Source organism: Macaca thibetana, chromosome 16 (assembly GCF_024542745.1).
Source record: "Macaca thibetana thibetana isolate TM-01 chromosome 16, ASM2454274v1, whole genome shotgun sequence".
NCBI lineage: Eukaryota > Metazoa > Chordata > Mammalia > Primates > Cercopithecidae > Macaca > Macaca thibetana.
Genome location: NC_065593.1, coordinates 12,449,880 through 12,476,750, shown reverse-complemented (window position 1 = coordinate 12,476,750; position 26,871 = coordinate 12,449,880). Strand labels below are relative to the sequence as shown.

The 26,871-nt window shown below is 46.7% G+C and overlaps 1 protein-coding gene and 1 long non-coding RNA gene across 3 annotated transcripts in view; both read right to left on the bottom strand.

Annotated features, from left to right (window-relative positions):
- LOC126939847 (uncharacterized) overlaps positions 1 to 26,871 on the bottom strand; it is a 234,254-nt gene that overhangs the window by 15,930 nt on the left and 191,453 nt on the right. The gene's annotated exons all lie outside the window — the stretch shown is intronic.
- PIK3R5 (phosphoinositide-3-kinase regulatory subunit 5) overlaps positions 1 to 26,871 on the bottom strand; it is an 86,810-nt gene that overhangs the window by 15,463 nt on the left and 44,476 nt on the right. For both annotated transcript variants that reach the window (XM_050765275.1, XM_050765276.1), the window contains exons 2-5: positions 16,204 to 16,319; positions 13,873 to 13,973; positions 10,484 to 10,552; positions 9,281 to 9,419 (exon numbers count right to left, since the gene is read on the bottom strand). In XM_050765275.1, coding sequence (XP_050621232.1) covers positions 9,281 to 9,419; positions 10,484 to 10,552; positions 13,873 to 13,973; positions 16,204 to 16,306 — 412 coding nt within the window. In that variant the 5' untranslated portion in view covers positions 16,307 to 16,319. The remainder of the gene's footprint in view (positions 1 to 9,280; positions 9,420 to 10,483; positions 10,553 to 13,872; positions 13,974 to 16,203; positions 16,320 to 26,871) is intronic.

Here is a 26,871-nt window from a genome sequence, read left to right as displayed (position 1 = left end):
GGACTCCTCGCAACTGTTGCTCTATGTATCCTGTTGCTTTAACGGGGGATATTTAGGAGGTTGCCTGTACCTCTTGGCACACCCTGACCCAGAGAGAGTTATTTTCCGAGTTGTTTGACTGGTGCTGAATACCCAAGGTACCAACAGTTTCCAAGCAGAGCCTACGATCATCAGATAAACTCCCGCCATCACCCCAAAAACACCGTCAACCCCCTTCCTTGGCCTCTCTTGGTAATGGACCCCCCTTCTTAGCATGGGGTGTGGAGTTTTGGGTAATTAACTGGTGGGCTGGGGCCTGAGCTGGGAACAAATTAGAAAAGACTGTGCAGTGTGGAGGAGGCTTTGATCCTACAAACTTTTGTACAGACTCACTCCTTTGAACCTGGCTTAGAAATTGTACTGCTGAGTCCCCATTTGCTGGTCTATGCTGTGAGGCTGGAAATATCTCCCAGCATCCTCCATGGGCTTGGTTTTCACAGTGTTACCTAGTGATGCCACGGAGGCCATGAATGCTAAGTTGGGTGTGCAATATCAGTTTCGGGATCACCCTTAATTCCACCCTCCACTCCCCAAACAGGGAAGCTGCACTGGGGAGCCTCGGATCAACAGACTCCTCTCTCCCTTTGATCTTAGATCACAGCCTTCCTTGGTCACCTTAGCAGAGGGAAACAACTTTCTGAGTTTAGCTTCTTGGATCTAGATTGGTGCAAGGGCTAAACAAAAACCTTGCCTGGGTTGTTCCTGCATCAGGCCCTAGCAAGTAAGAAATCGAGAGGAGTCACCCCATATAGGCAACGAATGGGGTGGGTGGGCAGAATACAGTCATAGTGAAGGTCAAACTCCTGGCCCAATTGTCCAAGACCCTTCGCCATCAAGCCTTGTTTGCCCATCAAAGCTTCCACTCTTTTTCAAAGTTGCAAATAGATAGGGATTCTGCACAGAACAGCTGACTGTGAAGATCCAGGACACATGAAAATCACCACATCTGCCATCAAGCAGCACTGGTATTAACAACACACTGATAGACAGGTCCATGCTGAGGGTCATGTGGGTACTTGAGCCTGGGGGAGGCAGGCAGCAGCCACATCTGACTCAGTTTCCTCTTACAAGGGGAACACCAAGATTCCACGGAATCCACAGGATGGAAGCAGGGCCCGGCCCCAACGGCAATGCAGTCTCCAAATGAGACTCGGTCAGGTTTGGTTCTCCAGCATCTACGATTAATATCAACTCACAGTGGACAGTTTGACCTACGTCATACCCTGAAGCAAACACCAGGCACACCGCTCTCCACAGCCTGGTTTCTCTTACACTTCCCTCCTCACTGGGGGTCCCATGTGCAGTGCCTTCCTGCTCCCCATCTCCAGGATCCTGGACTCCAGAGTGACTGGAGGAATTGGAAACTCATGGCTGTGGGCCTCAGCAGGGCCTGGGTAGGAAGGTGAAGCACAGCTTTCAAGTGAATAGACAAAGGAGGAGAGGACATAACAAGGGAGGCTGGAATCCCTGGCCACCGGGAGTGCAGGAGCAGAGACGTGGAAGGTGAGAGGGAATGTGGCTAGAAAGCCAAGAGGAAAATACTGGGGAGAAGGAACCCACTGGGCAGGACTCCATGCAGGCAGAGGAGATGTGAGTTCTTGGAATGAAAGTTCAGTGCCACCACAAGACATATGCTGCTCTGAACAAGTGCAATGACCCCACGGAAATGCCTGCGGGATGAGGTCTGCAGCTTTGCAGAGCCACCAGGCTAGTGGGGGCGAAGTGAGATGAGGCCCTTTCATAACACCCTTTCAGCACCCTAGTGATAGTCACCCTAACAGGACCAATCCGGGCCTTATGGGCTACTCTTACGAGTAAGTCACATGTGGCAGAGACTTCTAGGCATCCACTCAATATCCATTCCTCGTTTTTTTACGAGTGAGACACTGGGCATTGTACCCAGTTGATGAGTCAATTTCTCAACCTCCCTTGCAGAATGTTTTAGGTGCAACCCACCTCACCTCCTTCTTTCTGTTAACTGGAATGTGGACATGATGGCCGGCGCTCCAGCAGCCATCCTAGACCATGAAGCAACCTTGAAGATGGTGCCTCTTGCTAAGGATGGTGGAGCGGAAGGATGAGAGAAGGCTGGTCTAGGATGTTCATGGGACCACCATGCCGATGCTGGCCTGCCTTCTTACAGATTGTGTGGTGTGTGTGTCTGTGTGTGTGTAAGAGAAAACTAGCCCCTATGAGTTTAAGGCATTGTTGTTTGGGGCTTTCTGCTATAGGCAGCCAACTCAGTCCTAACTGATCACACCCTGTGATTTCTGGAACACCGGCCTCTACTCTTTTCCCTAAACCTCCCCCACCTACTAGTCAATGATGTTGGACATCCTTCAAGAGGTCTAACCTTTCATTCCATAACCAGAGACAAAAAGTATAAAACGCAAATGTCTGTGATCAGTAATGTCCCAAGAGAAACGTCTCACCACTGAAGAACATTCTGAATTCACCTGCCACCTGTTGATAAGCAAAACTGACCTAACCCAGGTTTGTTCCTCATTTGATAGGAGATCAAAGGGCATGAAGCCATATTAAGCATCCCAAAGGGAAAGGGGCAGGAGAAATTCCCCAAAGGGGGAATGTTTATAAAAAGACAGGCTGGGTAACCCAGGGTCATGCAGCCATCTGTCAGGCCTCTGGGTAGAAACACAGATTTATGCAAATGTGAAAAGGATATGATATGACTTTTGGTATCAAAGAGATATGGATTCGAGTGGTAGAGCTCTTGTCAGCTCTGTGACTGGGAGCAAGTTACATAAATGTCGAGCCCTCAGTTTCAGCATCTGAAAAATGGGAATAATAGTAACTACCCATGGAGGTGTTCTGAGGGTTAGATGGGACGAACCTGTGACAGTGCTTCATATGCCGTAGACAACCCTGGCATCATTGCTGTCCTCCTCCTCATCATCATCAATGATAATTATAATCCTGCTTTTGACCAGGAGGCTCAGAGAGTCTAAGGAACTTGTCCAAGATCATCAGCTAATAAGTGGCGAAGTACAGGTCTTTGTCATACGAGGGTTCATGTTGCCTCTTTCATACTTCACTTTGTATCTTTTTTTTTTTTTTTTTTTTTTTTTTGAGACGGAGTCTCGCTCTGTCGCCCAGGCTGGAGTGCAGTGGCCGGATCTCAGCTCACTGCAAGCTCCGCCTCCCGGGTTTATGCCATTCTCCTGCCTCAGCCTCCCGAGTAGCTGGGACTACAGGCGCACGCCACCACACCCGGCTAGTTTTTTTGTATTATTTTAGTAGAGACGGGGTTTCACCGTGTTAGCTAGGATGGTCTCGATCTCCTGACCTCGTGATCCACCCGTCTCGGCCTCCCAAAGTGCTGGGATTACAGGCTTGAGCCACCGCGCCCGGCCCACTTTGTATCTTGAACAAGAAATACTCAACTTGGTTTTCTCAAAATCATTTCCCATTTTATAATGAGAAGAATATGACTTTTCCTTCTTCCCTTAGAGGCGAGACGCGATCCTTGAAGTTTGTGTGCTTTGAAAATTGCAGAGTGGTTTGCATGTAAGATGCCCAGTGTCATCCCCCAGCTTTACAGATACATTCTTTGCAGGAAAGTATTGTGGTCGGCACAGCTATGCAGGCATGGAGTAAATATTCAATAAACATGTGGGCTGACTCCAAGAGGGCTGTGGTGGGCCGGACCCGGTGGCACTGACGTGAGATTTCCTGCTACCTCCAGAATCGAGGCACTGGACGATCAGATGGGGGTGGAGTCAGGAAGCAGGGGGAGGCCCCCAGCCTTGATAACAGGCCCACTTCCTCTGCCACCCAGCCACATCAAAGCAAGATAAACTGTTTCATTCATTTCCATGGCAACTGGGTCCCTAAGACTTCACGGGTGGGGGCCTCACCTCCCCGCGTCCCTTCTCATTTCTTCCTGTGACTTTACCAGGACCTACCTTCTAAGCTAACACCACTGCAACCCTTACTGCCCCCAGCACTGTGAAATCAATTAGGCCAACATTAATCCTCACGAACTGTATTGACAGGGAGGCATTGCTATACACCCATTTTACAGATGAGGACATTGAAGCTCACAAGCTAAATGTCTTGCTGAAGGCCCACAGTTAGTGAGTAGCAGACCCAGAATTTGCAAGTACAACGATCTGGCCCCAAGGACTAGAAGCCACTAAGTTATTCGGCCTCTCCTTCAAGCATTCAAGTTCCCTGGCCTCCATCCTAGCCCTCTCTCCACTTAACTGGGGGTGGGAGGGACTCAGGAATTGAGTACAAAGATGACTGCAGGCCTGTTAAAAATCATAGGAAAGGCCGGGCACAGTGGCTCACGCCTGTAACCCCAGCACTTTGGGAGGCCGAAGTGGGCGGCTCATGAGGTTAGGAGTTCGAGACCTGCCCAGCCAATATGGTGAAACCCCGTCTCTACAAAAAATACAAAAATAAGCCGGGCATGGTGGCGCATGCCTGTAGTCCCAGTTACTCGGGAGGCTGAGGCAGAAGAATCTCTTGAACCCAGGAGGCGGAGGTTGCAGTGAGCCGAGGTCACGCCACTGCACTCCATCCTGGGTGACAGAGTGAGATTCCGTCTCAAAAAAAAAAAATCATACGAAAGCATTTTTCAAAAAGCTCATTTAAGGGTCATGTAGAAGGTAATTTTGTTATGGATTAGGGCTTAGCTTCTTTAAAATTGAAGGTTAACTGGTGGATGTGAGATAAGTAGCAAGAGATTTCTGTTCAGTAGAAAAGATAACCTCAAAGGTTATGGTTTTCTTCCCCTCTGTGATATTAACTGTTTGGTATCTAACTTTGAATCTTACTCTAGTTTCCATGAGGAGCTCATCTCAGTTTCTTGTATCCTCCTATAACCCAGCTGTATCATCGTGCTGCTATCCTCATTAATGAGTGGGCACAGGCTCACTATATATTTATATATGTGTGAGGTTTTGGAACTGTTTGAAAATGATTCCCAGAAACGAGGGAGAATTGATGGTTTCCTATTTTGGTTCTGCTTTCCCTGGAAGAGGAGAGGTTCCTACCATGGGTACTTGGCTTGAGCTGCCCTCTTGGGGCATCTGACTTCTCATTGGTCACCAGGATATCTGAGGCTTCACATAGTCCCGGGAAGGATGTGCCGTCAGCAGTGAGTGATGGTTCCAAGGATCCCCCCTGCTCTGAGGCCAAAGGACCCTCATTCTACTTCCGGCTCCAGTCGCTGCCCTGCCTGGTCCTTGTGCTGCAGGCTTTACATTTTATCATTCCAGGAACTGGGCCTCACCACCGCCAACCCCTCCATGGCACATCTGCTTTCTGTCTGCCCAGAACAGAGTTTCTACCCAGCCGCCTGCAAAAATATCTCAAGGCATAGCGTGCACTGAGGTGAGGAGGGACAGCTGGTTCTACTTGAAATTGGGAAGTGGTCTCCCCACAGGTAATCCCCTCCCCCAACCCCACAATTCCCTTATCCTTTTCAAAATAAAAAAGAATCATTTCAGTCTTGGGTAGAAACCCAAGGCCCTGCCAAGACATTTGCATTTTAAATTCTTTCTCTGAGCATTGTAGAAAGGAAGAAAAGAAGCTCAGAAGACATCCAAGTCTGTTTGTTTTGGGGGACAGTGGGAGGGAATGAAGGAGTGTGACCTTAAACTGGTTTGTTCCTTTAGGGTTTGTTCCTTTAACTGGTTTGTTCCTTTCCTTGGGAAGCTGGGTTGGCAGACCCACCTTTTACCTTCCAGAGTCCAGCGTCTCCTAAGGGTCTTCCTGGCGTCCTAAATCTCCACCCAAGTCTCTACCACAAGGTGAGGACCTGGTTGTAGGTAGACTTGGGGGTTGGCCATTCCTAGCTGTACCTGCTCTGTTCTTTGTAACGACAGACAACAGCAGATGGCTGACTGACTGGGGACATGCAGATCAGCTGATTGGACGAGGCACAGACAGGTCAGCTGACTGCGTAGGGCACAGACAGATCAGGTAACTGGTTGGGTTAGGCAAGTTACGAACCCTTCCAAAGAAATGTACAAGCCAGTCTTGAGCTTTCTAGGGTCCATAAGTTGTTGGGGAATAAGATTTGGTACTTCCATTCTGTGTGTGTTTAATGTGTAAGGTGAGAATGAAACACTGCCAGTACTAAACCTGGTCTGGTGCATGTGTCCATTAGCAAGAGAGAAAATAAAAATGAGATTATAACATACTTAGTACTGGGAGGACTGCTTTTTCGCTCGACTAGTTACTCAACATCTTTTGAGCTCAGTAACTATTTCTACAATATCGTTTTTAATAATTGAATAACATTTCACCAAATGACTTTGCCACAGGGTACTCAACCATGTTCAATATTTAGGTTTTTTAGCATTGGTTGATTATTAGCAAGAATGCATTGATGAACATCTTTGTAGCTGAATCTTTATACATCCATAGGGATTCATCAGGATAAAATTCAGGAATAGAATTGCTGGGTGAAAGGATATTTTTTCTGATTCCTTAGCAAACACAGCCCCCCATTCCTCACCAGCGCTGGCATTTTTGTTCTTTCTTTTTTATTTTTGCCAATTTGATAGGGGGAAAAAGAGTTTTGCTCTTTAGATTTGCATTTTCTGTATGAGTAGTGAGGGTGAATATTTTCAGGGGGTTCTTTTTTGATGTAATTGAATCATATTTATTCATATTTCCATAAGTGTGCTTGCCTATTTTTTAATGGACTCAAAAAAAAAAACACTCTTCATGGGTTTGATATATTAATTTTTTTTTTTTTTTTAGACGGAGTCTCGCTGTGTCACCTGGCTGGAGTGCAGTGGCACAATCTCAGCTCACTGCAACCTCTGCCTCCCGGATTCAAGCAATTCTCTGCCTCAGCCTCCCGAGTAGCTGGGAATACAGGTGTACACCACCACACCCAGCTAATTTTTGTATTTTCAGTAGAGACGGGGTTTCACCATGTTGGCCAGGATGGCCTTGATCTCCAGACCTCATGATCCACCCACCTCGGCCTGCCAAAGTACTGGGATTACAGGTCTGAGCCACAGCACCCAGCCTGATATATTAATTTTTATCGCAAATATTTTTCTCAGTTTGTCATTTACCTTTCACTCAAAGTGGGCTTGCCATATGAAAAGCTTTAAATTTTTTGCTTTCATATCTGTTAGTCTTTTCCTTTATAATTTTTGCCCTGGGGAATATGTTTGGCAGTTCTTCTCCACTCCAGGCTCATACAACCTATTTTTCTTCTGTAGTTTTTGTGGTCTTGTCTTCTACACCTAAACCGCTAATGTATCTAAAAGTTATTTTTATGTTTGAGTTAGAACTCTTAATTTTATTTTTTAGATATAATTCTTTTTTTTTTTTTTTTTTTTTTTTGAGACAGAGTTTTGCTCTTGTTGCCCAGGCTGGAGTGCAATGGCACAATCTGGGAGGCACTTGAACCTCTGCCTCCTGGGTTCTCCTGCCTCAGCCTCCTGAGTAGCTGGGATTACAGGATCATGCCACAAAGCCCAGCTAATTTTCTACTGTTAGTAGAGATGGGGTTTCACCATGTTGGCCAGGCTGGTCTCGAACTCCTGACCTCAGGTGATCTGCCCGCCTCGGCCTCCCAAAGTGCTGGGATTACAGGTGTGAGCCACTGCACCTGGCCTGTTTAGATAGTTTTCTCACTCAATTTTTTTTATGGTCTACCAATTATCCTGATATCATTTATGAAATGACTGATTTTTTCATCAGTAATTTGAGGATGCCACTTTATCATATAATATAATTTTGTATATTTAATCTGTTTCTAGATATTACATTTTCTTCCATTACCTACCTATTCTTATACCCATAGTGTACTATTTTAATAACTATAGCCCTATAATACCTTCAAAAAATGGAAATATTTCCTTCTTACTCTCCTTTAAAAATACATGAATGAATATATACTAAGTGCATAAATAAATCTTTCAAATAGATTTTATTTATTTTCTTTATTTTATTTATATATAAATTTATTCATATGTAAAACATTTATATATTATTTTTTATTTACATATATTTTATAAATTTTAAAAATATCTTGTTATTTCGATTGTGGTTATGTTTATTTTCCTAACACCTGGTCTCGTTACAATATCGATTCAACCCAGCAATACGATTCTTCAATTATTCATTCTTCAGCAAAGTTTGTTTTCTCTATATAGGTTATTAAAATTTTATTTTTTATTTTTTATTGCTATTGTAAATTTTTTTAAATTATGTTTTCTTCCTGGTTAATGCTGGTTTATAAAAAAGCTCTTAGCTACCTGTTTTCTAGTTCTGACAGTTCTTCGTTCAGGGGATTCTCTCAGTCTTGACAGAAAACCAATTGTTTGAGCTCCAACTAATTAAAATTTCTCGTCTTCAGAAGAGAAAGCATTCTTTATTTTTGTCTTTTTGCATAGGCAAAATACCGGTAAGCCAAAAGGGGAAGATTATTGGCTCTAAAGAATATGCCTCTAGTATTTTACCTTGGGCTGCTGCCATATTAAAAGCACTTCTAGAGTAATCGTTTCCATATATTGAGGGGTTTTGAATATCAGGAATGGTGATGAATTTTATGAAATATTTTAGAGGCATCTATTGAGGTGCTTTTGTGAATTTATTCCTTTGAGTACTGATTCACTGAGCCACTTCTCAGTAAGTCACACTTGATAATGTTTTCTCCTGCACTATCATAGCTTCCTTAGACCTGATTTTCATGTTTATGACAGCACCTGCAATTTCTGAACTCCTACTTTTCAGACCCCGCACATGAAAACTGAGTCCCGGGTCTTGTCCACACTTGTCACAGTGGCCATCATTCCTAGCACCAGCCACCTTCCCCGACCCAAACTGCATCAACCCACACACGGAATTACTTACTTGTTCCTGGGGCACAGAGAACATGCAAAGGCCTCTTGTCAGCATCCTGGGGGCTTCTCTGTCTGACCTGGGCAGCCTTGGAGACCCCTTGACTAACCAGATCAGAGGCACAGGCCAAGGGCTGGGGTCTCCTTGCCCTGAGTGCTCGCTCCTGCTTCCCCTAAGAATCCCTCCTCGAGTTACCTCCCTTGTTTACTTTCATCTTGTGTGGATTCAACCATCAGATGCTTGATGGTGCTGTGAAGAGGAGACTCCATGGTTGTGAACCAAGGCATGGGCAGAGATGAACCAAAGGATGCAAGGTAAGGAGGGTCACAAAGAACAGTTTCAGAGGAGTTGGAAGCATTCTGACCTTGTGAACCCTGCCCCCCGTGCCAGCTGCCTCAATGCTTACCTGGGGCCTTGAGTTCAGCATCGATGAAGGTGAGCAGCTCCTGGCAGATGCTGCAGTAAGGAACAGGCCAGGTCAGGAACCGGTGGTAGGTGCTGGCTGCCTTCAGAAGAAGATCCGAGTCTGGTGGGAAGTGTGGTGTCTAGGATGGAGGCAGGCAACAAGCAAAGAGATCTAGGTGAGAAAAGGCTCAGATAGTCCCAAACAGCCTCTGCTCCCTTTCTGGAATATTCCACAAAAGACACACATTTCCTGGCAGCAGTGTGTCCCAGGACAAGGTCAGGTGGAACTGGAAGTTACCCACAGGGAGCGAGTTTCAGATGGGCAAGATGGCACCCGGGGTGTCTCTACTGGAAGGGACTTGCTTTACCCAATGCTTGAGTGAGCCTCTCTGAAAGGCTGTCCCCTTACTGGTCAATGGTGCCATTGCTGACCATTGTTATGGATAATGGTCTTCAATGCCTAAACCCCCTTTACTTAAACAGCCTCATTACAGGTAAATGTTTATTTTTTGAGGGTGGATTCAATGGTCTTCAATGTTATGTTATGGGTAATGGTCTTCAATGCCTAAACCACCTTTATTTAAATAGTCTCATTACAGGTAAATGTTTATTTTTTGAGGGTGGATTCAGTGGTCTTCAGTGTTATGTTATGGATAACGGTCTTCAATGCCTAAACCACCTTTATTTAATTAGTCTTATTACAGGTAAATGTTTATTTTTTGAGGGTGGATTCAGTGGTCTTCAATGTTATGTTATGGATAACGGTCTTCAATGCCTAAACCATCTTTACTTAAATAGCCTCATTACAGGTAAATGTTTATTTTTTAGGATGGATTCAGTCAGTGTATACATTTGGTGCCCCCTGTCTGGTGAATACAGCAGGTGATCACATTGGGTGACCGACCACTGGGGTGAAGAATGAGGTGGACATAGAATATCTCTTGTGGCTTGTGAACAGACAGTGGCAGCAGTTCCTCCATGGGAGCCCAGAGATGCCAGGCACTATGGCGGCCACATGGAGTCACAGGAAGCCTTTCATGGTGGCTGCTCTGAAGCCATCTAAAGGTTGAAACCCATTTCACATGCCGCTGCTTGACAGTTTTTCTCTCTGCTTATCTCCAGAGGTGTGAGGTCTGCGCCCCAGAGAGAGGTCACTCCTCCCCCTCCTCCCTCACCTCCCGCATCCTGGCCCACCTGGACTTACACAAAGAACAGTGGAATAGAAGAGCAGGGCCAGGGGGGTGAGCAGGTCATAGGTGCCCTTCTCCTGGACCTGTGGAGAGGACGAGAAAGGGAATGAGACTCATTCACGGGGTCCAGGGCTCCCTGAAGTGGAATACAGTGGTTCTTCCTCATTCTAGCCTTGGTTTTTTTTTTTAAGTGAAAAGTAGTGTAATCACATGACAAATATTTGGAAAATAGACGTAAACAAAAACACTCACAATTTCCCCTCCCAAACCCAACCACAGCTGTTTGAATGTCCCTCTCCTGACACCATTTTTGCCCTGTGTATTTTCTTTTCTTTTAAATTTTATTTTAAGTTCTGGGATACATGTGCAGAACGTGCAGGTTTGTTACATAGGTATATGTGTGCCATGGTGGTTGGCTGCACCCAACAACCCATCATCTAGGTTTTAAGCCCTGCATGCATTAGGTATTTGTCCTAACGCTCTCCCTCCCCTTGTCCCCCAACCTCCAACAGGCCCCGGTGTGTGATGTTCCCCTCCCTGTGTCCATGTGTTCTCATTGTCCAAATCCCACTTATGAGTGAGAACATGTGGTGTTTGGTTTTCTGTTCCTGTGTCTGCGAAGCTATAAGCTGTGTGTATATTTTTACTCCTAATGTATTTTACATATAGTATTATAAGTAAATTTCTGTTTTACTATAGGGTCTCTAAGACCCCCTTTTTTCCCTTCTTGTTATACATTTACCTGTTATTTGTGTTATAAATATTTTTTTTGCAGTTGGTTGTTTGCCTTTTGATTTTATAAATATTTTTCATGTACAGAAATTACAGGTGTCGATTTTTCCTTCATGGATTTTCGCTTTTGCATGCAAGGATCATGTAAATATTCATATATACTTTCTTATTTTCTTTGAAACTTCTTTTCTGAAATGGAAATATTTAGGCTGGGCGCAGTGGCTCATGCCTGTAATCTCAACACTTTCGGACGCCGAGGCAGGTGGATCACTTGAGGCCAAGAGTTCAAGACCAGCCTGACCAACATGGTAAAACCCCGTCTCTACTAAAAATACAAAAATTAGTCAGGCGTGGTGGCGCACGCCTGTAATCCCAACTACTCAGGAGGCTGAGACTCTGCCTCAAAAAAAAAAAGGAGACCTATTTCATGTAACTAGAATTTCACCTGCTGTATGGTGTCAGTTGGGGATCTCACTCTATCTTTTTCCAAATGTTTAGTCAATTTTCCCTAAACCATTTAATAAATCTTACTGATGTAATTGTATCATATATTAAATTTTGTTTATGCCCTTGGATAATATCCATCATTTTTAGCTGCATTATACTCCTTGTGGTAGACCTCCATAACTTATTAGTTTCTTAGTTTCTTTTTTTTTTTTTTTTTGAGATGGAGTCTCGCTCTGTCGCCAGGCTGGAATGTAGTGATGCAGTATTGGCTCACTGCAACCTCTGCCTCCTGGGTTCAACCAATTCTCGTGCCTCAGCCTCCCAAATAGCTGGGATTACAGGCACACACCACCAAGCCCAGCTAATTTTTGTATTTTTTTTAGTAGAGATGGGGTTTCACCATGTTGTCCAGGATGGTCTTGATCTCTGGACTTCATGATCTGCCCACCTTGGCTTCCCAATGTACTGGGATTACAGGCGTGAGCCACCGTGCCCGGCATCTTATTAGTTTCATTGTGGACATTCAAGATCATTGTCTTGGTATTTTACATATTTTGCAATGAACACTATTATGCAGCACATTGCTTTTTCTATAATTTTGGTTATTTATCTAGAAAAGAGTTCAAGAAGTGTAGTCAACAAAGATTGTCAACATGTTTATAGACTTTTATGACCTTTGAGACATACTGTCATATTGCTTTCCAAAAGGATTTTGCCATTTATGCTATCTATATATATAAAAGTGCCAGTTTCACCATGCTCTTCCTGCATTGATTTTTATCTTTTTTTTTTTAACAAAGAGAGAGAGAGAGAGAGAGAAATAGGGTATTGCACAGGCTGGAGTGCAGTGGTATGATCTTGGCTCAATGCAGCCTTGACCTCCTGGGCTCAAGCAATCCTGCCTCAGCCTCCCAAGTAGCTGAGATTACAGGTGCACACCACCACAACCGGCTACTTTTTGTATTTTTTTGTAGAGACGAGGTCTTGCTATGTTGCCCAGGCTGGTCTTGAACTCCTGGGCTCAAGCATTTCTCCCACCTGAGTCTCTCAAAGTGCTTGGATTACAGGCACAAGCCACTGTACCTGGCCTTTTACCTTTTGTTTTTTAGCTAATTTGTTAGGCAAAGTTTGTCTCATTATGGTTTTCATTTGCATTCATTTTATTATCGCTTTTTCATATTAGTTTACAACTTCTATTTATCCCTTTGTGAACTGCCTCTCTGATACACCTACCACACCTAACACACCACATGCACACATGTGCACACCACATGATTTAGAATTCATTGGTCAGAAGGTTTCTCGGTCCATTTTGGAACTCGTGGGGGTTGGAGATACAGAGAAAGCCCCATCACGCCTTCTGTGCTAGATGAGCTCAGTAGGCTCAAATTGAGACTTCTCCTTTTCTTTACCCTTAATAGGCAATGTGTCTACCAAGCCTTGCAGATCAGACCTTTCTATGAAACCCTCCTGTATTGCTACATGGTGGTCTAGACTTTCCATGTGGGTTTATATGTTATGCACTCCAGAGGCGGTTCAGCTCTTCTGAGCTGGTTGGCTTATGATGTGGGTTAAAAAGTACCAGGTAAATAGTGGAGTCAGAACTGTGTAACCTTGGGCATCTTCTTACAGGGATAGGTAACTGAGAGTGAAAGTGACATGTTTTCCAAATCACATGTATTTAAAATAATTAAAACACACACACACACACACACACACACACACACACCCCACCATAAAAGAGAATTCTTTATACAAATCCTCTTCTGGGACTCACAGCTATTTTGGAACCCAAGCCCAGCTCAACACTAAACACATTCCTCTTCTGTGTCATGAAAGCCATTGATTGAACAATAAGAGGAGGCCTCAGTTTACCTTTCCGATCAGTTTTCTCTTTCATGTCTTTGTTTTTATGGATCTTTTTGAGGAAAGGAATTGGGTAAAGTGTCTTCTCTCTCCCTAGTCAATACTTGGACTTACCAGCCATGTCTGTAGCTGAACTCAGGACCCTAGCTTGCGTATTATGCGTTCTTACGGAATGCACCCCTTCCTAGAAACCCCTCACATGCAAGCACTACCGAAACACAAAACTCACAGGTTCCCAGAGCCTTTGCCAAGCCCCTCTGGAGGTCCAGGCACCCAGGAATGATGTTCTCTGGGACCCATTTCTCCACTCTACGAGGCCGACCCCAGCTCTGCCCTTCAGCTCCTGACTCGCCCTCACCTCTCGCGTCTTCTGCAGGATCTGCTCAAGGAGGATAAGGAAGTGGCCCGGGTCTCTGCTGACCAGCTCCTGCAGGCTCCAGCAGTTCAGACACAGCCCAGCTTGAAAAGGAGAGAGAGGCAAGGGGGTCAGTTCTGGTGTCTTCCAGCCACACTCAATTAGGTGTTGTAGAGAAGGGGCATTTATGCTGGAACATTCTTCTGCGGAATTGCACCGGAACACTCCTTTTTTTTTTTTTTTTTTTTTTTTTTGAGACAGAGTCTTGCTCTATCGCCCAGGTTGGAGTGCAGCGGCGCAATCTCAGTTCACTGCAACCTCCGCCTCCCGGGTTCAAGTGATTCCCCTGCCTCAGCCTCCCAAGCAGCTGGGATTACAGGCATGCGCAACCACGCCCGATTAATTTTTGTATTTTAGTAGAGACGGAGTTTCAACATGTTGGCCAAGATGGTCTCAATCTCCTGACCTTGTGATCCGCCCGCCTCAGCCTCCCAAAGTGCTAGGATTATAGGCATGAGCCACCGCACGGGGCCTGGAACACTCCTTTCTAAAGTAAGTGAATCTAGGAGAAGATGCTGGATCAACATTCAACCCTACCATGCCCCATCAAGACATAATGACAAGTTCCCTGTTCCTGCATATGCAAGAGACACAGGGATTGGAGATGTGGGCTGGGATCCACGTTGGAGGATAATGAGCTCACCACGACTCTGTTCCCTGTGGGAGTACCAGTTCTTCCACAACCTCCTCTGCCCTGGTTTCCTACAGTGGGTTCTGGTACCTATGAGTTGCAGGGAGGTTAGAACAGAGGCAGAAATTGCTGGAAGAATACAGAGAGGAGCCACGGTGAGTTCCGTCCCAAGACACAAGACTGAGTCTACAGCAGCCGTGGAGCTTCCCAGGAGTGGCAATGGAGCCCAGGAAGGGGAAGCTAAATAAGTTCTACTTTAAAAGCTGCCATGAGCACTGTGTCACTCTGTAACTTCCCCAGACTTTCTTATTTTGTCAATCTCTGTTTCCCTGCAGTCAGCAAGGGTAAACCCCTAAAAATTAAAGGGACGGCCCGGGGCGGAAGAGCAGGGAGGGGCTGTGTGTATGTGTGTGTGGGGTGGGGAGTGAGAGCCCCAGGAGTGGAAATGGATTGAACTTGAACTTCGTGGAGCTCAGGCTCCAGGACCTCTCACGTGTACAGGCTCCCTCCAAAGTTCTGGAGGCTTCTAATAATGTGTCCATGTGGTCACAGGTTGTCAGATAATTTGCAAAGATCAGATATTTTTATATTCTTTTGCTTAATGATATCCCTCTCCCCAGCCCTATGAGCTTAGCCTCCATCAAAACCTGGGTAGGAGGCAAGAAAGAAAACTACCATTTATTGACCACCTACTATGTGCCAATACAGTGCTAGGCCTCTGAATACATTATCTTCATTGAGGCTCCCACTGTCCCTTCAGGAAAGTGGTTCCATTGTTATTATTCCCATTTTGCAGACAAGGCAAGTAGGGCCAGGGTTCTGGGAGGGTGAGTGGCTTGCGTAGGGTTGATAGCTTTAATGGGAGATAGCTTTAATCCAGGTCTGTCTCATTCCAAAAGCCAAGGACAGCCTCTCAGAGGAAGAGACATTTGAGCTGAGACCTGGATGAGAAGGAGCCAGCTATGTGCAGTTCCCAGGGAAGAACTGCAGGCAGCAGGTGCAAAGGTGCTGGGGTAGGGAGGAACCAGGTATGTTCAAGGAGCACTGGGTGGCTACTCACGGAGAAGTTAGGGAGGCCAGTGAGATACGGAGCATGAAAAAGCTCTACAAGCATAAGGAATTATTTACAGCCAGGCGCCAGCCTTCAGAGACACAACTGCCCGGGACTGCAGACATCCTATTTCTCAGACCTGGGAGATGGGAAACACAGAGCCCTCCTGCTCTCCGCAGCTCTACTGAGTTTTCCCTTATTCTACAGGGAAGAGAAGGATAGGGCTATGAGGGAACCAGAAACAAACCAACGAGAGAATTCTGGGGAGAGCTGCCTGTGGATTCCCAGCTGCTTTTTCAGAATCAGCAGTTGTGGTTTTCTAAGCAGATTCAATAGATTCTTCCAGAAGCAAAAGGCAGCCCTGAGTAGGATGAGGAAGATGCCACGGGAGAAAGGAGAAAGTGCCGGATACTGAGGTTTGACATCAAGTGTTGTGCCGGGCACCTGCCCAGGTGAAGCCTGGGGCTTGCCCAAGTCACACAGACAGGGTTTGACCTAGAATCTAACAGCTTCCATGCCTGGTCCAGAGCCCACTGTGGCCCCTGAGGCTTCCTTGAGCCCTCAAACGCCTCCCGGGCTCCCTCAGACCTACCTGACCAGGAGGTGGAGCGGCGGCCGAGGCTGAGTCCGTGCAGGCAGCGTTCCAGGGCATGCTGGATGCGGTCCTCCGTGCATGTCGTGGCCCCTGGCTGCATCCTGGGTCATTGCCTGCATGGGGCACAGACACCGGTCAACTTGTCGAGTTCCTTTCCCAGAGAGCACCTGGTCCAGTAAAGACAAGGGGCGCTCACAGTGCAGCGCGATCAGCCCAGCCCAACTACAGATCAGGTGCTGTGGAAACAGCACCAGGGGCCTTACAGCTGCCTCCAGGGTAGGAACGGCGTCTGGAGGGCCACATCTGAGTGGCAGGACAGAGCACCCCTGCAGCAGAACAGGACAGAGATGTGGGAAATAAGGGGTCAGGGATGGGAGCAGAGAAGTAGAAAGGGATCTGCCTTCCACACTGGGCAGTGGGGAGTGTCACCAAGTGCCCAGGGACTGGTCAGACCCCAATGGGCTGGGCAGGAAGACCCTGAGGGGAAAATCAGAATCACTTGGAGGACTTTTTCTGAATTTCCAGGGCTGTGTTTTCCAAACCTCCAGGGATGGGGCAGGAGCGTGTTCCTGATGAGAAGGCCACAGGAACTCCCTCAATATGCTTGGAGGGAGCTCCCTCTGATTGGGTGCCCAGGTCACAGGCACCTGTTTCCTTTCTGCCCTAACCTCCACTTTTGCCATTTTTCTTTCCTTCCCCTGGGGCTTGGCAATGTTACCTGTCATTCAAAGACCTACCCTGCCCTCCTTCCTCATCCTACTGAGGAGAATCCAAGGGGTGGTTAGCTGAGCTGGAAAGTCACTGAAGTGGGAATTTCAGGAGGGTTTTAGCCCCGTATGGGGAACTGAGAGCCCCCAGCAAGGCCAGCCCAGCTTCTTAGTTATGTATGAGGGCTCCCGGGTCTCTGGGGAAGCCACGGAAGGTGATTTGGCACAGTGAGCAAGCCTGGCTCCGGCATCCAACAGACTTACACTCAAACCTGGACTCTGATATTTGCTTAACCATGTGACTTTGGGCAAATACTTTAACTTTTCCAAACTTCCGTTGACAGATCTGTAAAATGGGATGACAGTGGTGCTAAAGCCTCATGGGGCTCTTGGGAAGATAAAATGCTGTGGCAGATGCGCTGAGTGAGCCTCCAACACGCGAGAGCTGTCCTGCTACAGTCATTGCCATCATCGCCCCTGGTCCCAGGGCATGTCACTGCACTCACCCCTTCTGGGCAGACCCCTTCACTGGCCAGTCAGGCCAGGCCATAGAGGGATGCCGAGAAAGCTGCAGTTCAGCTCTGGAAGCCAGACGAGGAAGCACAGAGCTCAGAGCTGAGCCATGCAAATGACATACAAAGAAGGATAAAATCCTAACCTGGGTTCAGCTGTGCGGCTGGAGTATTCAGCTAACGGAGGTCCCACACAGGCAAATCCTCCTGCTTCCCCAGCCTGGGAGGCACCACTGGCCGAGTGAAAACTAAGCCCTTTGTGAGCTCTCCAGCATCCTTTCACGGTGTCTGTGGTAGGCTATGCATGCCAAAGCCGGACGGTGCAGCAGCGGGCACACAGGAAGCGGCACACGCACCTTGGTTCCATCGCAGGTTCACTGACGGTCTGCCATGTGCCAGGCACTAGGGAGATAGCAGTGAACCAAGCAGCTGTGCTCCTTGGTGGGAGACACAGACCCTGAGCAATGGAACCAAGAAAGACGTGATTCCAGAAAGTGAAACGTACTGTAAAGGATAGTGCTGGGAGTGGGACAAGTGGGGACCCCGCTACAGGGTGCTGGGGGGTCAGGGAGGTCTCTCTGAAGAAGGGACATTTAAGCTGGATGAGGAAGCCAGGACAAGTGATGGGGAAGAGTGTTGGAGGAAGGGGAGCCAGCCCATGCCATGGTCTGGGTGCAGGAATTAGCTCGCTGAGGACCTGGACCCAGGAGCATAAGCCAGGGTGCTGGGCTGGCCCAGGAGACAGACTAACCCACTAGGTCCCATGCCTTCTGGCTGTGGAGGTGAAGAGCTGAGTTCAGAAAACCTTTCACGGGTGGCTGGGCGCGGTGGCTCATGCCTGTAATCCCAGCACTTTGGGAGGCCAAGGTGGGCGGATCACTTGAGGTCAGGATTTCGAAACCAGCCTGGCCAACACGTTGAAACCCCATCTCTACTAAAAAAGATTTTTAAAAATTAGCCAGGCGTGGTGGTGGGCACCTGTAATCCCAGTCACCCAGGAGGCTGAGGCAGGAGAATCGCTTGAACCGGGGAGGCGGAGGTTGCAGTAAGTCGACATCACGCCACTGCACCCTGGCTTGGGTGGCAGAGCGAGATTCCGTCTCAAAAAGAAAAAAAAAAAAAGATAGAAAACCTTTGGTGTGTCAAGACCTTGGGTGTGTCCATTAGCAGCACCTGGATGCCCAGAGACATCCTGAGGCCCCTCCGTGTGACTTTTACAGTTGCCTTTGGGGCTTCTGTTAACACCTCCACAGGCAGCTCAGGTAGTGAGTCCACTGACCCTGAGCCAGACTGGGCAGACCCCGCCCTGACCTGGGATTGTGCTGCTACCTGGCATGGATGAGCATCTGTGGGGACTGACACCTGTGACGAAGGCTCATCTTTCTGCCTCCCGTGGCAGCCCGACCATAAGACTCTCTGGAGGTGGGTCCTATTCCAGCTCAGGGCTAACGGCACCCGCTGGAGGAGGTAGAACACCAGGCACCTTCACATGGATGAGCCTGGGGCATAAACGGCTGGCCCAGATGTCATCAACGACCCTTTGTCCTCAGGCTGAGATCTCCCAGGTTACCCCCCGGGCAGGTTCTTGGAGGGAGCTCAGAGACCTCATTTTACAGAAGGGGAGGCTGAGGTCCAGTAAGGATAAGGGACTTGTTCAAGGCAGCTGGGAGAGAGTTGCCACTGGTATAAACAGACAAGGGGATCAGGGAGGACTTTTTATTTTCCAACTGTGGCTGAGACCCAATTCTAGGGACAAAAAGTACTAAATGCTCTGCATTCTAAAGTTCTAAGAGCCATGGGGTATTGTCAAGGATGTGGGCGCAACCACCCCGGTGGGCTTGCTGGGAGGTGTCAGTGCAGAACCAGCACAGTGATCCGCCAACCCCTGTTGTTATAAGATTGGGAAGAGAAAAAGGGTCTTCAACCATTCTGGAAGGTTCTTCCTTTTCTCCCCAAAGCTGAGGGCAGAGGGCTTTCAGAGAAGTCCTGACACAGACTGGGATGCCCAAAGGTGAGGGTGCTGCCCTTTGTTCCTCACTTGCCTGCTCCTGTGCTGCCTGTGAACCATGGCAGGGCTGAGACAAGGGGCAGAGGGGGCCATCTTGCAGACCCACTGTTGGACAAGTCAAAGACTTGAGCTCCAGATGGGAGTGAGAGGTGGAACAAAAGCGGGGCTTGAGCCTTTTGTTGTTACTTTTCTAGAGGGCTGCCAGCTAGGCGAGGGAAACCTATCAGAAGGAGGCTGAAGGCTGGACCAATTTTGCAGGAAGCTGGATGGGGCAGATTGAAGACAGGAAATTGGTGGCACAGAGAGGTTAAACAGCTTGCCTAAAGTCACACAGCTAGGAGATGGCAAAGCCAGGGTATAAACCCAGAGAGTCTGGGGTTTCAACCACTAGAATACATTGCCCCTCAGCACAGTCAGAGGCAGTTACAGGAAGAAAAATAACACCAATTCACGTCTCTATTTCAACAAGTGAAGACTTGATTTGCTTTAAGAGGTAGGCTGGGCATGTCTGTAATCCCAGTACTTTGGGAGGTTGAGGTGGGTGGATCACCTGAGGTCAGGAGTTCGAGACCAGCCTGGCCAACATGGGGAATCCCTGTCTCTACTAAAAATACAAAAAATTAGCTGGGTGTGATGGTGCATACCTGTAATCACAGCTAATCGGGAGGCTGAGGCATGAGAATGGCTTGAACCCGGGAGGTGGAGGTTGCAGTGAGCCAAGATCGCACCAGCCTGGATGACAGAGCAAGACTCTGTCTCCAAAAAAAAGATCTAGACTCTCAATTGCTGGGGATTCTGAGCCCCGCCACGTCTATCTACACCAGGTGCCCCTCACAGCCCTGCATCCTCCAGAGAAAGGGCCGAGGTTCACAGGAGTATGTGCCAGAGGGGATACCGAGCAACACTCTCTCGGACTGCACCGGTGATGACTGTGGCAGCTCACAGGGCCCAGGCATCTCTAGCCTGGAGCATGGGCTGAACCATGTGATCGGGTTTTAAGACCCCTCTGCCCAGCCCCCGCGGCGATGGCCAAGCTGGTTATGCCATGAAGCAGGAGTGAGTCATCCTGCTCACTCATTACATGTCCCACACTGTAATGGATGCAAATGAACGTTCTCAGCCAACATCACTTCTGCACACTCCTGTCCTTAAGCGGGTAGAACACAGTGCCATGGGGCTGCTGCTAGCACACCCCGCCCAATGCCTGCCCGCCCATGGCTTCTCCTTCTCATCTTAGGGCCGCCTGTGACTTTCCCATCTCCTGGCCTCAGTGTGCCCCCTCCCTGCCCCACCCTGTTCAAGGGACACATCAAAGCCTTCTCCACGGAAGGGCAGGATATCCTCAGGCACTGGTGGAATTCTGGTGTGCCAGCCTCCCTGGCATTCCAAGGCTTTCTCAAGCTTGCCCCAAGTTCTTCTCAGAGGCAGGACTTGCCCGAGTCACTAGCCCCTGGGAGCCTGAGAGACGGGGAGAGGGAGGCCGGCCAGGGGACCCTCAGTCGTGCTGCCCTGGGGGTTAACCCAGCACACCGGGTTCACCACCCAGCCCTTTGAAGGCTCATTTCCGTCTGAGTCAGTCATCAGCTGTTTCTTATGACTTGTCAGCAGAACCTCACGGGCTTTGGGGCAGAGGTGACAGGGGAAGGCAGTGGCACCCGCTCTCCCAGCATGACGCCTTTTTTCAAAAGCTGGGCAAGCAGGGCCTGGCTTCCCTGGCATTGCTCTCCCAAGCCCCCCCCCACCATCTTGTTGAGAAGAGCTCCCATTGTAAAATTCCAGCTGCTGCCGGGAATGCCCCCCGCCACCACCACCAATTCCCCTGCCAGTAGTGAGGTGGTGTTGAAACATCCAACAACGGGGCCTTCCCCCATATCCAAGTTCCTCTTCTGAGCCAGCAAAGAGGACTCATAGTGCTTGCTGGGGACCCTGCATGGGGCAGAAAGGCCTGAAGTTGGGGTGAGTTGGTGGGACCCCAGAGGGCACAGAGAGAGCCAGTCTTGCTTCCACCTTTTCTTCCCATGTTGATAGGATGTCATGATGTGGAGGGCTCATCTTCCCTTTGGTGCAGCACTGGTCAGAGAAGGCGTGGGGTCCACCTGGGTCCAGCTTCCCCAGGCAGCCCACGATGGGGCAGGGAGGAGAGCCTCTTGGGGGTTTCTAAACAGTGATGAAGGGAGGAGTTAGAGGGCCCGCATCTCAGATGGAGGGGGCCTCCAGGTTCTGGCTGGCTCTCCACATTGCTTTCCTGGTGTTCTGGAATATTCTAGGCCCATGCAGTCCTGGGCTGACCCAGGCTGCTTCCGTCCTGGATGACTCCTCCCTCTCCTGCTTCCTACCCTCCAAGACTTGACTCTCCCTTCTCTGCCCCCCTCCCTTCCTCATGCCTTCATAAAGCAGAATCTCCACGGTGACCTACGTAAAAGAATTCTTCGCAACACAGGAAGGATACACCGGAAACTCAGGAGATTGATTAGTTACTATAGGAGGTGGAGGTGAGAAAAGGGTGGACAGGATCAAGGAATGAAACTGGAGATGAGGGAGGAGCAGCACTTCTCTGAGGATTATCTGTGTGTACAGCTTTAAAGTTTAGAACTATGGCGATATTTTACATACCTAAAATTAAATAAATAATCGAAATCAACCAGGATATGGCGGTAGGGGACCGAAAATGGGAGACAAGCAGTAACACATTAACCTAACTGTATAATCAATTACTGACACAACCACACGGAGGCGGATAGGCAATGAAAGAACTAACCTAAGTAACTTTGTAAAATGGTACTTTGACTGGATACTGGTCAAAAACAAAAATAAAAACTATAGACAAATACTGTTTTCCGGTTATTAAATATGTTTCTCATATGAATGTGAGTTAAAAATTATAAAAGTTCCGGACCGGGCATGGTGGCTCACACCTGTAATCCCAGCACTTTGGGAGGCCAAGGCGGGTGGATCACCTGAGGTCAGGAGTTCCAGACCAGCCTGACCAATATGGTGAAACCCTGTCTCTATTAAAAATACAAAAATTAGCCGGGCATGGTGGTGGGCGCCTGTAGTCCCAGCTACTCGAGTGGCTGAGACAGAAGAATTGCTTGTACCCAGGAGGTGGAGGTTGCAGTGAGCTGAGATTGTGCCACAGCACTCCAGCCTAGGTGACAGAGCGAGACTCCATGTCAAAAAAAAAAAAAAAGAAAAGAAAAAAATCTGAAAGTTCTTTATGTGTACACTAGGATTAGACAGATACGTGAATAAACCATAGATAATGAGAGCTAAAGAAAGAAGTGGCAAATAAAGAAGGGGGAAAGCTGGAATGAACCTTGTGGAGTTAGGCCAGACTTGAAAGAATCAGTATGAACTCATGGTTTTTAATGTACATACAGATAGATACATATAGAAAATTTTTAAAAAGATGTATGTGCTTGGATTAATACACATACATTTTCTAGTTCTGTCTATAGAGAAAGCCCAGAGGCAATGACATCCCAGTAGCAACAAGCTACTTCCGTCCTAGATGACCTTTCTTCCCATGGGCTGAACCGTGTGATCTGGGTTTTAAGACCCCTCTGCCCAGCCCCTGCTGCGATGGCCAAGCTGGCTATGCCATGAACCAGGAGTGAGTCATCCCGCTCACTCATTATGTGTCCCACACTGTAATGGATGCAAACCCAAGATGCAAATGAACGTTCTCAGCCAACACCACTTCTGCCCACTCCTGTCTTTACGGGAGTGTCCTTAAGATCTAGTGCCCAGATCTCGGTTTCTAAATACCATTCTCCAATAAAAGGAACCAGAGCTCCTTAGAGACATGGCTGATCCTAGGATTGAAACAGGAAATATACAACATAAACCCAGCACATCTTGTAGTGCCAGAAAATAAGTCAATATTTGAAAAGCCATGGGGAGTGTCAAAAGGACATAGGGACTAACCTGAAGGCGCTTCCAATGGCCACAGCTGGGACAATTTGAATGAACAAAGAAAGTGATGAATTATAACTCATAGATAAAATAAACATCCACAAGTCTATAGATAATTATAGATAGTTAAATGTTATAGACACTTGAATAAAAACATAAATGGAGGAGAAAGGACAGGCCTTCTTTACAAAAGAATTCCAATTAATAAACGTGAGAGGAATGAGAGAAATAGAAAACTGCCCCTAGGCAAACACCATGGTAATAATTGTAGATTCACTGATGAATGCTAAAAACCTGTTAGTGAAAATCTGTGGAGAAATACGATATTCGTACAGCCTCAAAGTAGTTCCCCCCAAATAATTACCACTTATAAAGGGGAAAACAAGAACCTCACAGTGGAGAAACCCAGCAGACAGCACATTCACCATATGATCAAAGTTAGCATGACCAGCAATAAGCTATATCAGCATCATGTATCACCTGCTGTAATGCACTGAAGAGGGAAGGACATGTCACTTCTTTGTTTTTTGTTTTGTTTTGCCAAAAACACATAACCATAATCATGAGAAAACACCATTCAAAATCCAGTTTGGAGACATTCTATATAGTGAGTATTCACCATACAGACATTCACTATGGGGAGTACTCACCAAAGTGTTCGGGTCATCAAAGATAAGGAAAGACAGAGGAACTATCACAGATTGGTAGAGACGAAGGAGACACAAAGGCTAAATGCAATGTGGGATCCTGTACTGAATTGTAGAACAGAAAGAGAACATTAGGGGGAAAATACGCTAAGATTCAAATGAGGTCTGTCGTTTAGTTAATAGTACTCTGTTAGTGATCATTTCCTGGTTTTGATAACTGCACCATGTTTACGTAAGTTGTTCATTAGAGGAAGCTGAGTGAATGGTAGACATGGCTCTAAGATCCTTTATATATTTACATAGCCTTATGCCCTTTCAGTATCTTTCCAGGCAGTTATCAAATGATTCACTACCTTACACGAACTTCTTGAATATTTGCTATTTCTTCTGCAGTCACAGTGGACCAGTGCAGGGCTGGCTGCCTCAAAATCCCACAACCTAAAGTTCCTAAACTAGGGATGAGAATTTCTGGGGCTCTGTGGGGGATAAGGGCTGTCTTTGAGAATGTTCAAGTTATGTTTTCATTTTAATGTCAGTCTAGATACAGTTCATAGTTAATATATTATGGAACATCTTGATGATCACTTCATGACCAAATGTTACCAGATGTCTGTGCCTAGTTTGCATTTGTGTCATACCATGTTGGTGTCACCTAAAAGGACAGGGCACACCATGTGTGTGCTTGGGATTTGCAAGAGCTCAAGGTTAAGCACAATGAGTTAACAAAGGCAAATGTGTAGAAACATTCCTGGTGCATAATAAGCATTCACTATATATTCTCTGTTAGCTATCAGAGTTTCTTTCTTCTTTCTTTCTTTCTTTCCTTCTTTCTTTCTTTCTTTCTTTCTTTTTCTTTCCTTCTTTCTTTCTCTCTCTCTCTTTCTTTCTTTCTTTCCCTTCCTTCCTTCCCTTCCCTTCCCTTCCTTCCTTCCTTCCTTCTCTTCCCCTCCCTTCTCCTTCTCCTTCCTTCCCCTCCCTTCCCCTTCCCCTTCCTTCCTTCCTTCCTTCCTTCCTTCCTTCCTTCCTTCCTTCCTTCCTTCTTTTCTTTTCTATTCTTTTCTTTTCTTTTCTTTTCTTTTCTTTTTTTTCAGTCTTGCTCTTTTGTCCAGGCTGGAGTGTAGTGGCGTGATCTTGACTCACTGCAACCTCCGCCTCCCGGGTTCAAGCAATTCTCTTGCCTCCCAAGTAGCTGAGATTACAGGCGTGTGCCACCACAACAGGCTAATTATTCTATTTTTAGTAGAGACAGGGTTTCACCATGTTAGCCAGGCTGATCTTGAACTCCTGACCTCAAGTGATCCGCCTGCCTCAGCCTCCCAAAGTGCTGGGATTACAGGCATGAGCCACTGCGCCCGGCCCAGAGTGCTTTCTTAACACTCACATCTCAGCTGCCCAACTCTTGATGTCTTCGGGACTAGGCCAGGAAATAAAACGCCTCCTGCATGATTCTGATGCACAGTTAGGCTTGGAAAGTCATGCTTTTTATTTTACACAAATATGCACACATGCATGTGTACACACATGCATACACACACACTTTTGACTCTAAGACTGGGAAGGCACCTTAGGTACCATTTAGTACAACACTCCCACTCTACAGATAGGAAAACAAAGGCTCTGAGTGGTGAAAGGACTTGCCCAGATTAGACCCCAGTAAATCTGTAAGTAGAATCTGAGCCTGGAACAAAAGATAATCATGCATCCTCCTGCTTGGATGAGGATCGCACTCTCCTTGCTGCCCAGCAGTGAGTGACTTCAGCTGCTCTTCTCAAGGCTATTTTTGGAATCCCTTTTCAAATTTCTTCCAGAGTTATTGGTCTGTTCAGGTACTGAACTTTATGTGTCAACTTCGCAAATTTAGGTTTTCTGACAATATCTTTCACTTTAATCAAGATTTTAAAGTTCATTAGCAAGAATCAGAAATTCCTATATATTTTTTATAATTACTTCTGTAATTTTAGCCCTTCTTTTAATGTAACATGTTTTCTTTCAAAATACAGATCCATATTTGTATTAAATATTTTTTCTTTTTTCTTTTTTTTTTTTTTTTTTTTTTTTGAGATGGAGTTTCACTCTTGTTGCTCAGGCTGGAGTGCAATGGTGCGAATCTTGGCTCACCGCAACCTCCGCCTCCCAGGTTCAAGCTATCGTCCTGCCTCAGTCTTCCGAGTAGCTAGGATTACAGGCATGCACCAGCACGGCTGGCTAATTTTTATACTTTTAGTAGAGATGGGGTTTCACCATGTTGGTCAGGTTGGTCTCAAACTCCTGACCTCGGGTGATCCACCCGCCTCAGCCTTCCAAAGTGCTGGGATTACAGGCATGAGCCACTGCACCCGGCCTGTATTAAATATTTTATACTACTTTATAGTTCTTTAAATGTTTTTGACATTTACATTAAATGTAATAACTGTGATAACAGCAGTAGTTTTGGACAGTGGCTTTGAGTTTCATTTATTTTATTACTCACTGTTTTGTACCCTACCATTCCTATTTATAAGTCCTTTATTTTGGTTCATTTCTTGCTCAGCTCAAGTATTTTGAGTAATTTCAGGACAGATGTGTGGGTGAGGTACTTTCTGAGACTTTATATGTCATGTGTCATTCATTCTGGCTCAGGAATTATAGCTTTGCCAATTATAGAATTGGCATAATTCATAATTTTTCACCCTCAAAATGTTCATAGAAACCCAAGAAAATCAACTGAAAAATGGTCATACCAAAGAACAGAGTTAGGTAAAGTGGCTGGGCACAAATTAATGTAGAAATCAATATTATCTAACTATGCAAATAAATTATATTGGGGAAACAAGATTCTACTTCTAACAGCAACAAAAGTGATACAAATTAAAAAAAAAACTTTAAAAATATGCAAG